The following is a 13,489-nucleotide window of genomic DNA, read 5'->3' as shown; positions in this document are numbered from 1 at the left end:
AACCCTCCGGGCCGGGTACATGTGTCCTTGTTCGTGTACATCATGAAGGGTCTTTTGAACCGTTCTTCGTCTGACCCTTCGCCCAGAACCAATCTGCCACGGGAAACCCTACCAGGGGCAAAATGCCCCCGACAGCATAGCTCCTAGGGTCATTAGGGCACTCAAACTCCTCCACCATGATAAGGTGACGGTTCTCGGAGGAGTACCCTCACAGCTGATCAGGAAAAACTCCCCAAAAAAACCCTTTAACGGGGAAAAAACGGTAGAAACCTCAGGAAGAGCAACTGAGGAGGGATCCCTCTTCCAGGACGGACGGACGTGCAATAGATGTCGTACAGAACAGGTCAGCATAATAAATTAACAGTAATTGTATAGATCTTCTGTGTGTGAAGCATCCATGTTTTCACTGACCTGGATGGAAACTGTAACTTGATTGGTTCAGGGAGGCGTACAACAGCGAAGCAGTAATTGTAGTTTAAGAATATTTAAATGAATATTTGTGAGCAGCACTAACTCTGGATGTTTTCCTGTGATAGTTTTACAGTGATCTGTCGTACGCTGGAAGGTTTGGCCACTCAGTACTCAGGTTAAATGTCAGTTTAGGTGTCGGGTATGTCGGGCAGCCACCTACAGGACGGAGTGGCTCATCCTCCATGCAGGGACCAGACCACAGTAATTCAGCCTGCATTAGTGCAACCGCTAATAAAACACAGTTTCATTATGGTCCATTAGCGTAGCAGCTAACAGAGCTGTGGTCAGCAAACATGGCTGCTGGAGAAATATAATTTATTTTATTTTTTATAACCTCTGAGCTGTTTCTCCTGAGTGCAGTTTCCATTTATGTTTGTTTTGTTTTGATCATATCTGTAAACTTTGGTAGAGGTTTGTCTGTAAAGCAGTCAGTCAGTTCAAACACTGTGGTCCAGGCGAGTGAATTATCCCAACAGCCATCCATGAGACGAACGTGAAACTTTCTACAGACAGTCACGGTGACAGTGACTTGTGACTGTCAGGATTTGATCCATTCGGTCCAATAGCATTTGGACGAACAAATGAAGAACATTTGTCTTCAAATTGACACAAACGTCCATTTGGACTGAACGATGAGTTAATCAGTTTTTCGTGGTTGAAGTTCAAAGGTCAGTGTGACTTTGCATCTGTCTCATTATCGCAAACACAATAGCTAAAGAACGCCTGGGGGGAATTTCTTCAAATTTGGCACAAACATCCACTCTGAGTCAATGAAAAACAGATTAGAATTTGGTGGCCAGAGGTCAAAGGTCACAAAGGTTAATATGCAAATTCTGGCAAAACTTGACACAAATGTCTGACAAGATAAGATAATGAAGGTCAAAGGTCAGCTTGACTGTGACATCGTCATGTTTCAGCGTCATATCTCAGGAACAGAAGGGGAGACATTTGGTCAGATACTGAATTGGTGACTCTAATCTTGAACCTGTGCTGAATGATTGACTGGTGCTCCTCAAGGCTATGTGCTGAGTCCCATTCTGTACATACTCTACACCCATGACTGTACGGCTGTTCACCCACCAAACTCCATCATAAAATTTGCTGACGACACTACTGTAGTGGGGCTCATCTCTGGTGGAGATGAATCAGCATACAGGGATGAGATACAGAGACTGACAGCATGGGTTTCAGTTAACAACCTGGTTTTAAACACCACCAAAACCAAGGAACTTATTCTGGACTACAGGAAGAAGCGTGACTGAGTCAGCCCCTCTCTGCATAAATGGGGAGTGTGTGGAGCGAGTGCAGGCCTTGAGATTCCTCGGGGTACATCTTTCTGAGAACCTCTCCTGGTCAGTTAACACCTCTGCCATAGTGAAGAAAGCTTGTCAGAGACTTTACTTTTTGAGAGTTCTCAGAAGGAACAACATGGAGAAGAGGCTGCTGTTCTCCTTCTGCCGGACAAAAAATCCCTGCAAAGAGTGGTGAGAGCTGCAGAAAAAATCACTGGCTGCCCGCTGCCTCCACTGGAGGACATTGCTGCCGCCCACTACCTCAAATGTGCAAAAAACATCATCAGAGACTCTTCCCACCCTGGCCACCATCTGCTTGAACTGTTGCCCTCTGGGAGGCGCTACCGGTCCATTCATAAACATACATCCAGACTCAGAGACTTTCCCGTTGCCATCCGTGCTCTCAACTCCAACAGTTAAAACTAAAACACTGCCATTCTTGCACCTCAGCTACTCATTTTAGCACTTTATTATATGCACTTTTTATATCTATTTATTACATTACTGCCGTTCTTATGTCTTTTATAACTGTTTTATTGTCCTGTGCTCTTGTCTGTTTTGTTTTCTTTTATGTACACCATGAGATTGCTACCTCAATTTCATTGTTTGCTTGACTTATAATGACAATAAAGAATTGATTGATTGTATAGATCTTCTGTGTGTGAAGCATCCATGTTTTCACTGACATGGATGGAGACTGTAAACACAGAGGTGATAAATCTAGTTTTCCTGTCTAGTGTAAAGATCTACCAATGTGGGGCGCCCAGTAGGTCAGTGGGGGGGCGTCACAGGCAGTGTCCGTGCTGCAGCAGCTGCGGGTTCGATTCCAGCCCACGGCCCTTTGCTACATGTCATCCCGTCTCTCTCTCCCCTTTCACACTTAATTTGTCCGGTCCAATAAAGTCAAAGAATAATCCTAATCAGATCTCTGATGTGTGGTCATGTTCAGATTCTAATGACTCTTCCTCTTCTTCTTCTTTCACCTTGTGTTTGTGTCAGATTGTGTCAGCAGTGGAGTACTGTCACCAGAAGAGGATCGTACACCGAGACCTCAAGGTACACGCGCGCGCACACACACACCACACACACACACACACAGAGTGAGATAAAATAAGATTGACAGCTCTGAGCACTAATCCTCATGTGAATGTAAATAGTGATTATTATGTTAATGGAGACACAGCGATCATCAGATTAGATTCATCCAGTGACCAGACATCAGACATCCATGATAGCGACGCTGCAGCGCCTCATGGTACCATTCAGAATTCAGAACCTCACTTGAAGTCTTATTTTGATGCAGAGATTTGTTGTTAGCAGGAATGTAGCACGACATGGAAGTGAAAGCAGCGCTCTGTTTAAATGTAAAAGTGCAGTACAAAGATTTTGTCCCTAAAATCACTGAATAATCGTTAATAACATTTTGGCCGTAATCGAGCAGCCTGAGGCCGAGTCTGTGCAGATACAAACAGCGCCACACACAGAGAGTGGGTCATTAGTAATAGACCCTTTAGGGCCGACGCCACTATGACATCACAGTGACATCATGTTATCAGCTGGAGGTGTAGCTGCCTCTCCCCCACAGGGCTGTAGGCTCCATAGGAGTGTTAAAATGTGTTTGTCTTGTTGTGTTATTGGGAGCCAGAATAGAAGGAGTCATGGCTCAAAACCAGCCGCCACTGCCCGTCAACAAAAACAAAGACAACTATGGTTAAATGTGATAAGACCAAAGGACTGGACGGAGGCCATCATCAAAAATGCTCACATGTGCAGCGCACACTTCATATCAGGTTAGGGAAAAAGTATTTCCTGTTGTAGGGATGAATAAGGTTATGTGTATTAAGGGTTATCATGTCCACCTCATCAGAAACTGGGGAGGGATTAAGAGGAATATTGGATTTCTCTGGAACGCTAACTTTTTAGCACATTAGCTAACGTTAGCTTCCATAGCAAAACAAACAAGTGTGGTCCTCCTTTGTAAGATTGGCTTCCTGTGACATCATCCATCCACTGAGTGAGAGCATACGGGTCGGCCAGTCTGGTCCCGTTGGTCAGTGTTTACTTATTCAAGTAACACTGGCGGTCCCGGAGAGTGAGTGACCTGACATGGTGCGTTGGTAAATTCAGTCTGACGCTCTACACTAAAATGAGAGCCCTGTTGGTGGAAGAAACGCAGCGTTATATTTCTACATGAATGAACCAACGGTTAAGTTAATCACACATTCACTCCGCTCGGCGCTCTGCTGCTCCGTCTCCACAGACAGAGTGTCCAGAGTGCGCTCTGCCACTCTGAGAGTGCGCTGCTCTGGATAACCCAACGCTACATTCAGACAGCGCTCCCAATTTATCAACGCTCCAGTTTGTGTCAGAGTGCGCTCCCACACTCACAATGAGTGTTTCTGAACGCACCACTCACATCATCTTCCTCCATCGTCTAAAACAAGACAACACAACTTGTTAGCTAGCGCTAGCTAATGTCTGTGGAGAACTGTTTTGCCTCCAGCTAAGCCCCGCCCACCAACAAACATCACACTGTTTACTAACAGTAAAAGAGTCTATAAAGCTTTCTGACTTTTTAAAATTGAAAGTTTGTGCAGTAATTCATTGGTACATAAAGTGTTTTGAAATAAATCTCTCTGTGTGTCTCAGGCGGAAAACCTTCTGCTGGACGCTGACATGAACATTAAGATCGCAGACTTTGGTTTCAGTAATGAGTTCACTCTGGGCAGTAAGCTGGACACCTTCTGTGGATCTCCTCCCTACGCTGCTCCTGAACTCTTCCAGGTGATCGCCCAGCTCCGTCCACCACACCTGCATAACCAACACCTGCTGATGTCCACGCTTTACATTACATTCTGCTTCATACAGGTCACATCCTCACATTTATAATGCTCATCAGTTTCTTAAAAGGTTCCGTGTGTCAGATTCAGGGGGATTTAGTGGCATCTAGTGGTGAGAGGTTGCAACCAGCTGAAACTTCTCCTGGTCAGAATTCCTTCAGTGTTCATTGTTCAATAGCTGAATTATCTTCAGAGGTCTCTTCCTCTCAGACACAAACACACCAGCTGATTTAAACTGTAAAAACACTGATCCCACACAGCTCAGAGAAATAAAAAAAAAAGTCACAGGAGGTTAAAGGCCACAAACATATTCTAGATGTCTCTGTCATTTTATACACAAGTAATGTGACATGTTTGTCATCTGTGGACAGAAGGAATAAATGGGGGGACAAGATGTAAAGACTGGGACAGAGGTGAGATGGGATGAAACGGGGAAGAAAAGATGAGAAGATTTTATATCCCAAAGGTCAAAGGTCAGCTTGACTGTGACATCATCATGTTTTAACGTCATATCTCAGGAACAGAAGGGGAGACATTTGGTCAGATACTGAATTGGTGACTCTAATCTTGAAACTGTGCTGATTGTATAGATCTTCTGTGTGTGAAGCATCCATGTTTTCACTGACATGGATGGAGACTGTAACTGCAACCTGACAGGTTCACGGAGGCGTGCAACCGCGAGGCAGAAATTCTAGTTTTAAATGAACAAAATCTGAGCGAATATTGGAGTCGCAGCTTTGATGGTATCAGGAGGAGTTTTTCGTTCAAATGGATGAAAATATGTTCCGACATATTTAAGGTAAAACTTAGTGATTCAGACTGAATTTGACTTCCTAAACTAAATTTAAAACTTAATTTACAAGGAATCATGTAATGGTATAATGAACATGCAGCACCTGAGGACAGTGAGGACTGCTGGGTAATATAGTTCTGTATCTCTGCAGGGGAAGAAGTACGACGGGCCGGAGGTGGATGTCTGGAGTCTGGGAGTGATTCTGTACACGCTGGTCAGTGGCTCGCTGCCCTTCGACGGGCAGAACCTCAAGGTGTGGACAAAATAACAGAAACACCTTTCAGTAATGTAAAAACAGTCACATTTCACAGTTACAGCAAGTACTGCACTGCTGTTGTATTCAGTGTACAGGAAGGACGCTCCGTTAGCTGGTCGGTTAGTACAGTAAGTGAACCTGGAGTCAAGCTGCTGGTCAGTGCTGCAGGGATGAAGATTTTCTGTAGGCTGAAGCAGAAGTTAGCGTCACCCTGGTTCCCTCGTCAGAAAGCCAGGGGGATTTTTCCGTTGGATTTTGAATGATTTCAGAAAATAAGATGGTTCCCACGGTCCTGGAAAACCTGGAACGTGTATGTTTCCTCATTTTCTCCCTGCGTTGCGTCTCTCCCTCCGTGTACGACACCTAGCTAACGATTACGGGCAAGCAGGGCAAGAAGAATATATATATTAAGGGTCCTTGAAAAATTCATGGAAAAGTTTTGAAGTTTTGTCCATGTAAATGTGAGGGGACCCTGAAATTAACTCTGCACCCCAAAAAAAGTTTATGATACTTTCACGTTTTGTTCAGTGAGATCATCTTCACTAATGAACACCACTTTATGATAATTGAAGCCCAAATTAAACTAGCAGAAGTAAAAATGTGATGTTAGGCTATAACCTAACTACACCACGGTCACATGACTTAACATCACCACAGTGAGGCTGTAAAGGTGCGTTCAGTGTGCTGACGTTCTGTAGTCTCATTTAGCAACTTGTTAGCAACCGTCTTTTTAAAGACCCTTAAGGGTTGAGAGTTATCGTACCGCGTGCATTTGTTTATCTACGATATTGGGGGGAAAAATTTCTCAAACTTCCATTAACAGAATGATGTCAAGTTTCAAATACAGCAATAAAACGTTTGTTCAATAACCGTTCTGTTTTCATTCCTTTACGGCTCTGACAGATAATAAATTCTGTAGTCCTGTGAAACTGCAATATTTTCTGAGACCATTTTCATAACGCGAACATCTCATACTGTTGCAACGTATCTTATGTCGTAGAACAAAACGTGAAAGTCTCTTCAGCTTGTGTGAACCAGACCTTGTTTCAGACATCTAAGCAAAAACACACTCACTTTGAGACGAGGGAGCAGGAAGTGCTAACATGCTAACTCATCTCTGGGTTTTAGGACTCATTCCTGCAGCACTCTACTGGTGATTATTTCATAATCGCTTCATCTGCTGATTATTTTCTCAATGAATCATTTCAGCCCATTTAACAACAGAAAATATTTAAAATCTAGTTTCCCGAGTTGATGCCCAGTCAAAAAACCAACACATATTTAATTTACCATCATGTTAAGTCAGATAAGAGCAAAAGTTTTTACATCTGAGGATGTTAAAAGAATGTTTTTAACATAGAAATGACTCCAACAGTTTATCGATGACCAGAATAGCTGCTGATTATTTTTTGTTGACTGTCTAATCGATTAATCAACTGATCGTTGCAGCTCTACTAAATTAATGAGCTAATGCTAATTTTCCAGTATCAGTAAGCTGATGTCTGTTAGCTGACAGCAAGTCAGAGGTTCGTAAGAGCTTTTTCACAAAACAGTCCAACTTCAGAACCTTCGACTGGCTTCTGACAGTCCACACTGTGTGTGTGTGTGTGTGTGTGTGTGTGTGTGTGTAGGAGCTAAGGGAGCGTGTCCTCAGAGGAAAGTACCGGATTCCCTTCTACATGTCGACTGACTGTGAGAACCTGCTGAAGAAGCTGCTGGTGCTGAACCCGGGGAAACGAGGCAGCCTGCAGGTGAGACCAGCGTCAGGGGGCGGAGCCTTGTGTGAACATTTTCAGACGCGTTTGACACGCGGACCGGGCCGGTGTACTGAATTTTACCAGGTGTCATAATTGATTCTGCAGCTGCTCCTTAGCAGAACATAACGACACCGTGTCCCCACAGAGAACCAGCGTCTGACTGTCATGTAACATCGAAACTCTCTGTCAACACTGAATCTGTTAAATATCAACTTCTATTACGACTTCTAAACTACGCAGCCATCAGCTGTGAGCTCGAGATCAGACTGCAGACACAACCACTTTAAAGATGAGTGAGTAACCTACTTGCTATCTTCCTACAGTTGTAACATAACTCTTAAAAACAGCAGCAGTATGTTGTTTTCAGCGATGGTCATTTACCTGAAACTCTCAGCTCCCTGGTGATCTCTGTCCAGCTGACACCTTATTAGGTTGAAACAAGGAGGTATTGTGTGGATAAGTCCTCATTTTCAGCTACATGAATCAGCCGCTCCTCGCCCGTAGTGGCGCTTTCAAAGCAAGCGTCAGGAATAAATAGAAAGTTGAGCTCAAAACGGAGCCTGCAGTCTGTCAGGACGCCTTTTTCAGTGGCTTCAGATCCAAAATGTTGTCATATTGGTGCTACTCTCGCCATCAGACAATCAGAGATCTCCGCCTTCTGATAGTCTGGGGACACTCCTTTCTAAAGTGTGTTTAACACACCGGTGAAAACGGCCGGCAACAAAGCAACGCCTCTTGCATTTTTGAAAAGGACACGCCCTCCCGGAAATGTGCGCTCCTCCTTTTCTCGTCCGCAAGGACACAAACACACAGAGAGCTTGAAAATGGATGCCGAGAGATTTAACTCTGTTTTATCAAACGTGTGCTCAGTCCACAAGATTGTGGAAATGAAGGACTTACAGCGACTTGAGCCATTTTGTACCGCTACACGTGTTTCTAGTGGGACTATGTTTACGAGCACAAGAGGTTCAGCGAGCCACCGAAGGACCGCCCTGCAGATTTACTATTGGTTCTGCAACATAGGGAGTTTTTTTAAACTCTGAAATTGTATCCGCCCATCTAAACACAAAATCAGAGATAAAGACATCAGTCTTTAGTTAAGCAAAGCGTCTAAAGTATGTATGTAAATCACGTCTTAATATCAACAACTCAGAGACACAAGTCATGTGCATGAATACCACCAACCCGACACCTATCACCATCAATGGCGTGACACTTGACTTTGTAGAGGACTTCACATACGTGAGGAGCCTCATCAGCAAGGACGACGGAGCAAAAAAGGACATCCAAGCAAGGCTCTCCAAAGCTCGTGGGGCATTCGTAAGACTTCAGCCAGTCTGGAAGTCCAGACAGTACAACTTTCGGACTAAGATTCAGCTCTACAACAGCAATGTGAAATCTGTCCTTATGTACGGCTCAGAATGCTGGCGAGTGGTGAAAGGAGACAGGGATAAAATCAGTGCCTTCCACAATGGGTGCCTGAGAAAAATCTGCCAAATCTTCTGGCCAAACAAAACAACAACCAAGGAGCTGTACGGCAAAACAGGATGCAGAGATGTGGTCCTTGAAATAAAACACAGGCGACTCAGATGGCTAGGCCACATCCTAAGAACGCATTACGATGGACACCACCCGGAAAACGAGCCTGGACGGCCAAAGAACACCTGACTGAGAACAGTTGAAGGGGAGCTGAAAGAAATGAAGCTTACATGGGGAGAGGCACAGAAAGTAGCACAACACTGAGATGAATGGCGTCAAGTCGTCGAAGTCTTATTTTCCTCCCGGGAAGAAGAGGATTAAGTAAGTAAGTAATCACATTGTCATGTTGCTTAATACTAATGCAGTATGAGTTGGATTTAGTGCTGTGACACAGTCAGTACAGGTTGATGATGTAAGCTACTTCTCAATTTGCCAGAACGAGTCATCATGACAAAGTGGGTTCAGCTGTTTTGGTTAGATTCAAACTGTTTAAGCTCGTGCATGGGACCAGATTCTAGTAGAACCAGCAAGCAAAGAGCTGTGCTTATCTTATTTATTAAATTATTTAACCTTTAACTAACCAGATAAGTCAACTGAGAACCCTTTACAATGATGACCCGGCCAAGAGGCGGCGACACGAGGCGAGTCAATAAAAGATGGTAAAACGTAGATTCAGCTGGTGCAATAAAACATCACAATATATACAGTATATACAGCATCAGTGATCTGTGTACTGTGCTCCATCCATCTGTCCATCAGACGTCCCTCTCCCCAGCAGCGCTTTCCAGCTCCTCCTGGAGGACCCCGAGGTGTTCCCAGGCCAGATGAGATATGTAATCCCTCCAGTGTGTTCTGGGTCTGCCCCGGGGCCTCCTACCAGTGGGACGTGCCTGAAACACCTCCAGCTGGAGGCACCCAGGAGGATCCTGATCAGATGTTGAACCACCTCAACTGACCCCTTAAGGGGCAGCGGCTCTACTCCGAGCTCCTCCCCCTATCTCTAAGGCTGAGCCCAGACACCCTTCTGAGAAAACTCATTTCTGACGCTCGTGTCAGCGATCTCGTCTTTTCGGTCACTACCCAGAGCTCATGACCATAGGTGAGGGTTGAGACGTAGATGGACCAGTAAGTCAAAAGTTTTGCCTTCTGGCTCAGCTCCCTCTTCACCTCTTAAATTGCCCCCTGGGGACAAATAAAGTTTATTGAATTGAATTGAATTGAATTGAATTGAATTGAATTGAATTGACAGTCTGGCGCATCGCTGCAGACACATCCGATTAGCAGACTGGAAGGAGGTGTGAATTTAGGAGTGATCATACTAATGACTTTTCCAGAGTGTAAGTTACTGTTGAAAGTATTGAGGAGAGCAGAGAAATGGAGGCGTTATGCCAGTAGTGTAATAAATAAAGTGATACGAGTGGATGTGTCGCCTGATGTGGACGCAGTGCTGGGTGGCTGATGAGAGAATACAGGTTCAGCTTCACAATAAAAGCCTCTGAGTAGTTTCCAGATGTAAGTTTTGTTTTACTGTGAAGCGACTGCACAAGGTGTTTCATTAACAGCAGATCAGCTCTGACAGCTCTGTTTATTGATCACCACACCCTCCAATCTATATTCACCTTTCCTCAGCCCCTCTGTACGTTGTGCTGCTGCACAGCCACAAACTAAAATAGGTGGAGACACTGGCACAATCTGTGCACCCAGGTTCTGCCACTCTGTGCACCCAAACTGTTTAACAGCTGAATGAAAGAGCTCCTGTTGTTTGTTTGTTTGTTTGTTTGTTTGTCAGCAAATCATGAAGGATCGCTGGATGAACATTGGGTATGACGAGAAGGAGCTGAAAACATACAGCGAACCAGAACAAGACTTCAATGACCTCAAACGCATCGGTTAGTTTTACAAACTCAGAGAACATTGCCCTCATCCATTTGTTATATCTGAATACACGCTGAATGCAGCTGCTCTGGATGACCCATAATCCTCTTTGTTTCATGATGTCACTCTATTATCTGAAGCAGACCTTATGAATTTAATAACATTGAGTTATTAAATTCAGCCTAAATACAGCCTCTCAGAGCTGAGAGTACTGTGTGTTTTCTGACCAATCAGAGCTGATGGAGACGATGGGCTTCGCTCAGGAGGATGTGACAAAGGCGCTGGAGGGTCAGAAATACAACGAGGTGACGGCGATATACCTGCTGCTGGGGAGGAAACCCGCTGAGGTTTGTGACTGTCGTATACTCAGTGAAATCTGCGGAACATCCTGTAGGTGATATTTGTTTACCATTTGGGAACAAGTTTTTATATTGTGGGAACAAGTTAATACCTTTTGGGAACAAGTTTATATATTGTGGGAACAAGTTAATACCTTTTGGGAACAAGTTAAAATATTGTGGGAACAAGTTAATACCGTGTGGGAACTAGTTTATTATCTTGTGGGAACAAATTAATGTCTCGTTGGAACAAGGAATTGGAGGAACAATGACAGGAGGTAAAATCTTCTAACAACTCCAGCCTGTAACTGGGCCAGTCTTCTACCCATAATCCTCTGCTGTGACTGTCCCCACTAGTTTGCAGGCAGCGAGTCTTTGTCCAGCAGTAGCCTAGTTCATAGGTCACGACCCAGCAGTGACCTCAACGGCTCCAGCCAGTCCCCCGCCCATTCTCGCAACGCACCGGCCAATCAGAAGCAGCGGCGCTTCAGCGACCACGGTGAGTTTCTGTCCAGACGTGACCGAGCTGGTCCAAAGCTCTGGGGACATTAGAGTGGTAACCTCAGGCCTCTGTTTGCTGTCTGTCCTGTGTCTCAGTGGCGCCCTCCGTCCCCCCACCTGTCTCCTACACCAAGCGTTGTCATGCCAGCAGCGTAGAGAGCGACAGGAAGGACGAGCCGGCGTCACCAGTGGGAGCTCCAGACCGCAGGAGGTCAGCCACCGCCTCAGGGGTGAGAGGATTCAGATACAAAGGTCTAAACCAGGTCCAAACACCAGGGTTGTTTTGAGTATCACTTAGTCTGAGCAATCTAATGGAATATGGTCCAAATTACACAGGATAGGACAGGATAAGGACTACCACACTGATAATGCTGGAACAAACTGTAGAGACATGGCAATCCAACATGTTTGTGTTTATTTGTCTCCTCTTTTGGGAGATCTATGTTACGTTTTCAAAAATGCAATAAAGAAAAAGCCGTGGGTGAGCATCAAACATTTTGAACAAACGCGTCAGCTCTCAGCGCCTCCGTAGGAATATGCGTCTGATCGTATTGTTTCATTGAGTTTGTATGAAATCACGCCGTCTCTAAAGTTCACCTCACACGGTTCAGCACAGCTAAAACCAGGTGAAGTGTGATCGCCACTTTAAAGCTTAATCCTGTTAGTCTTTGTTTTGAGTTTGTAAAAATGAGGGTCACGATGCAAAATGTCTTTTACCACAACATTAACTGTAACGTATGAGAACATGGTGGAATACAGAAACATTGATCACTGTGTGATGGATGACCCCAGTGATTTACAGCACAGTTCAACACAGTTTTCTTATGGCCTTAAACACGTTGACTCATTCATGAAATGTTGGTAAATCTGTGAGTAGATTTGCACACAAAAAAACTTGGGACTAAAAACCTACACCGTATTCATGAACGCAGCAGAAAACTCAGATTTGATCACAGGCACGTGTGTATGTTTATGAATGTTAATCAATCATAAATTGACAGCGTGCTCCTGCTAGTCAGCAATTAGCATCCATCCCTGAATCCTGAATATCCAGTGACACCATATACAGAGGTGATAATTACTGTGGACAGGTGCATCCTGTCGACCTGTGAACATGGAGCAAACAAACAAAGACAGAGAGAGAAAGAAAAACTTTCCTGACGTAGAGACTGAAATTATTTATCATTTTGCCCGCTGTGTAGATAAGTGCCCTTTTTGGGTGAGAAGCAGGGTTCACCCTGGACAGGTCACCAGACTATCACAGGGCTGACACATAGAGAAAAAAAAAATTATAATAATAATAAATAAATAAATAAAAAAAATAATATCGAATACCAAATTTTCGTAACGAATACCTACCCACTAGGGTTGGGAATCTCTCTGTGATGGACGATTCAATACGTGTCTAGATACACGGGTTACGATACGATTCAAAAACAATATATTTTTAATACAGAGCGATTCGATACGATTCTATGGTTAACATTTGTTAATGTAGACTTTAATCATACATTATAAAATAAAGAAGCCAATTCTATAAAAGTGACATTCTTACAGTATTTTCAAATTTGTAAAAGACCACATCCCCAAGCATTGTTGCTGTATGGCACTGGCAAAAATAAAATATAAAGACAAACAACAACAAAATCATATGTCAAATGTATTTATTTTTAGACATGGACCAAAAAAAAGACTTGCTGAATGAAGTGAACTTTAAGTAAAATTTAAGTGTTTTAAACCTACTTGTGTTGTTTTTATGGTATTGTCTGTGTTTTTGTATGTATCTTATATGGACTTGGGTCTGGAATAAAGTTTATTATAACGCTGTACAATATAAACATAAAGCAGAATAAAATAATAACATGCAATGTAGGGGCAGAATCTGAC

At 43.8% G+C, this 13,489-nt stretch overlaps 1 protein-coding gene across 2 annotated transcripts in view; it reads left to right on the top strand.

Moving 5' to 3' along the window:
• The window catches only part of mark1 (MAP/microtubule affinity-regulating kinase 1), a 42,314-nt gene that overhangs the window by 16,350 nt on the left and 12,475 nt on the right, over positions 1-13,489 (top strand). For both annotated transcript variants that reach the window (XM_050043730.1, XM_050043729.1), the window contains exons 7-14: positions 2,763-2,819; positions 4,413-4,547; positions 5,548-5,649; positions 7,284-7,403; positions 10,678-10,777; positions 10,998-11,110; positions 11,459-11,600; positions 11,699-11,832. In XM_050043730.1, the coding sequence (XP_049899687.1) occupies positions 2,763-2,819; positions 4,413-4,547; positions 5,548-5,649; positions 7,284-7,403; positions 10,678-10,777; positions 10,998-11,110; positions 11,459-11,600; positions 11,699-11,832 (903 nt within the window). The remainder of the gene's footprint in view (positions 1-2,762; positions 2,820-4,412; positions 4,548-5,547; positions 5,650-7,283; positions 7,404-10,677; positions 10,778-10,997; positions 11,111-11,458; positions 11,601-11,698; positions 11,833-13,489) is intronic.

The sequence above is a fragment of the Epinephelus moara genome, chromosome 5 (assembly GCF_006386435.1).
Source record: "Epinephelus moara isolate mb chromosome 5, YSFRI_EMoa_1.0, whole genome shotgun sequence".
In the NCBI taxonomy this organism is placed as follows: domain Eukaryota; kingdom Metazoa; phylum Chordata; class Actinopteri; order Perciformes; family Serranidae; genus Epinephelus; species Epinephelus moara.
The sequence above is the reverse complement of the archived record's forward strand: the minus strand, read 5'-3'. Positions and strand labels throughout refer to the sequence as shown.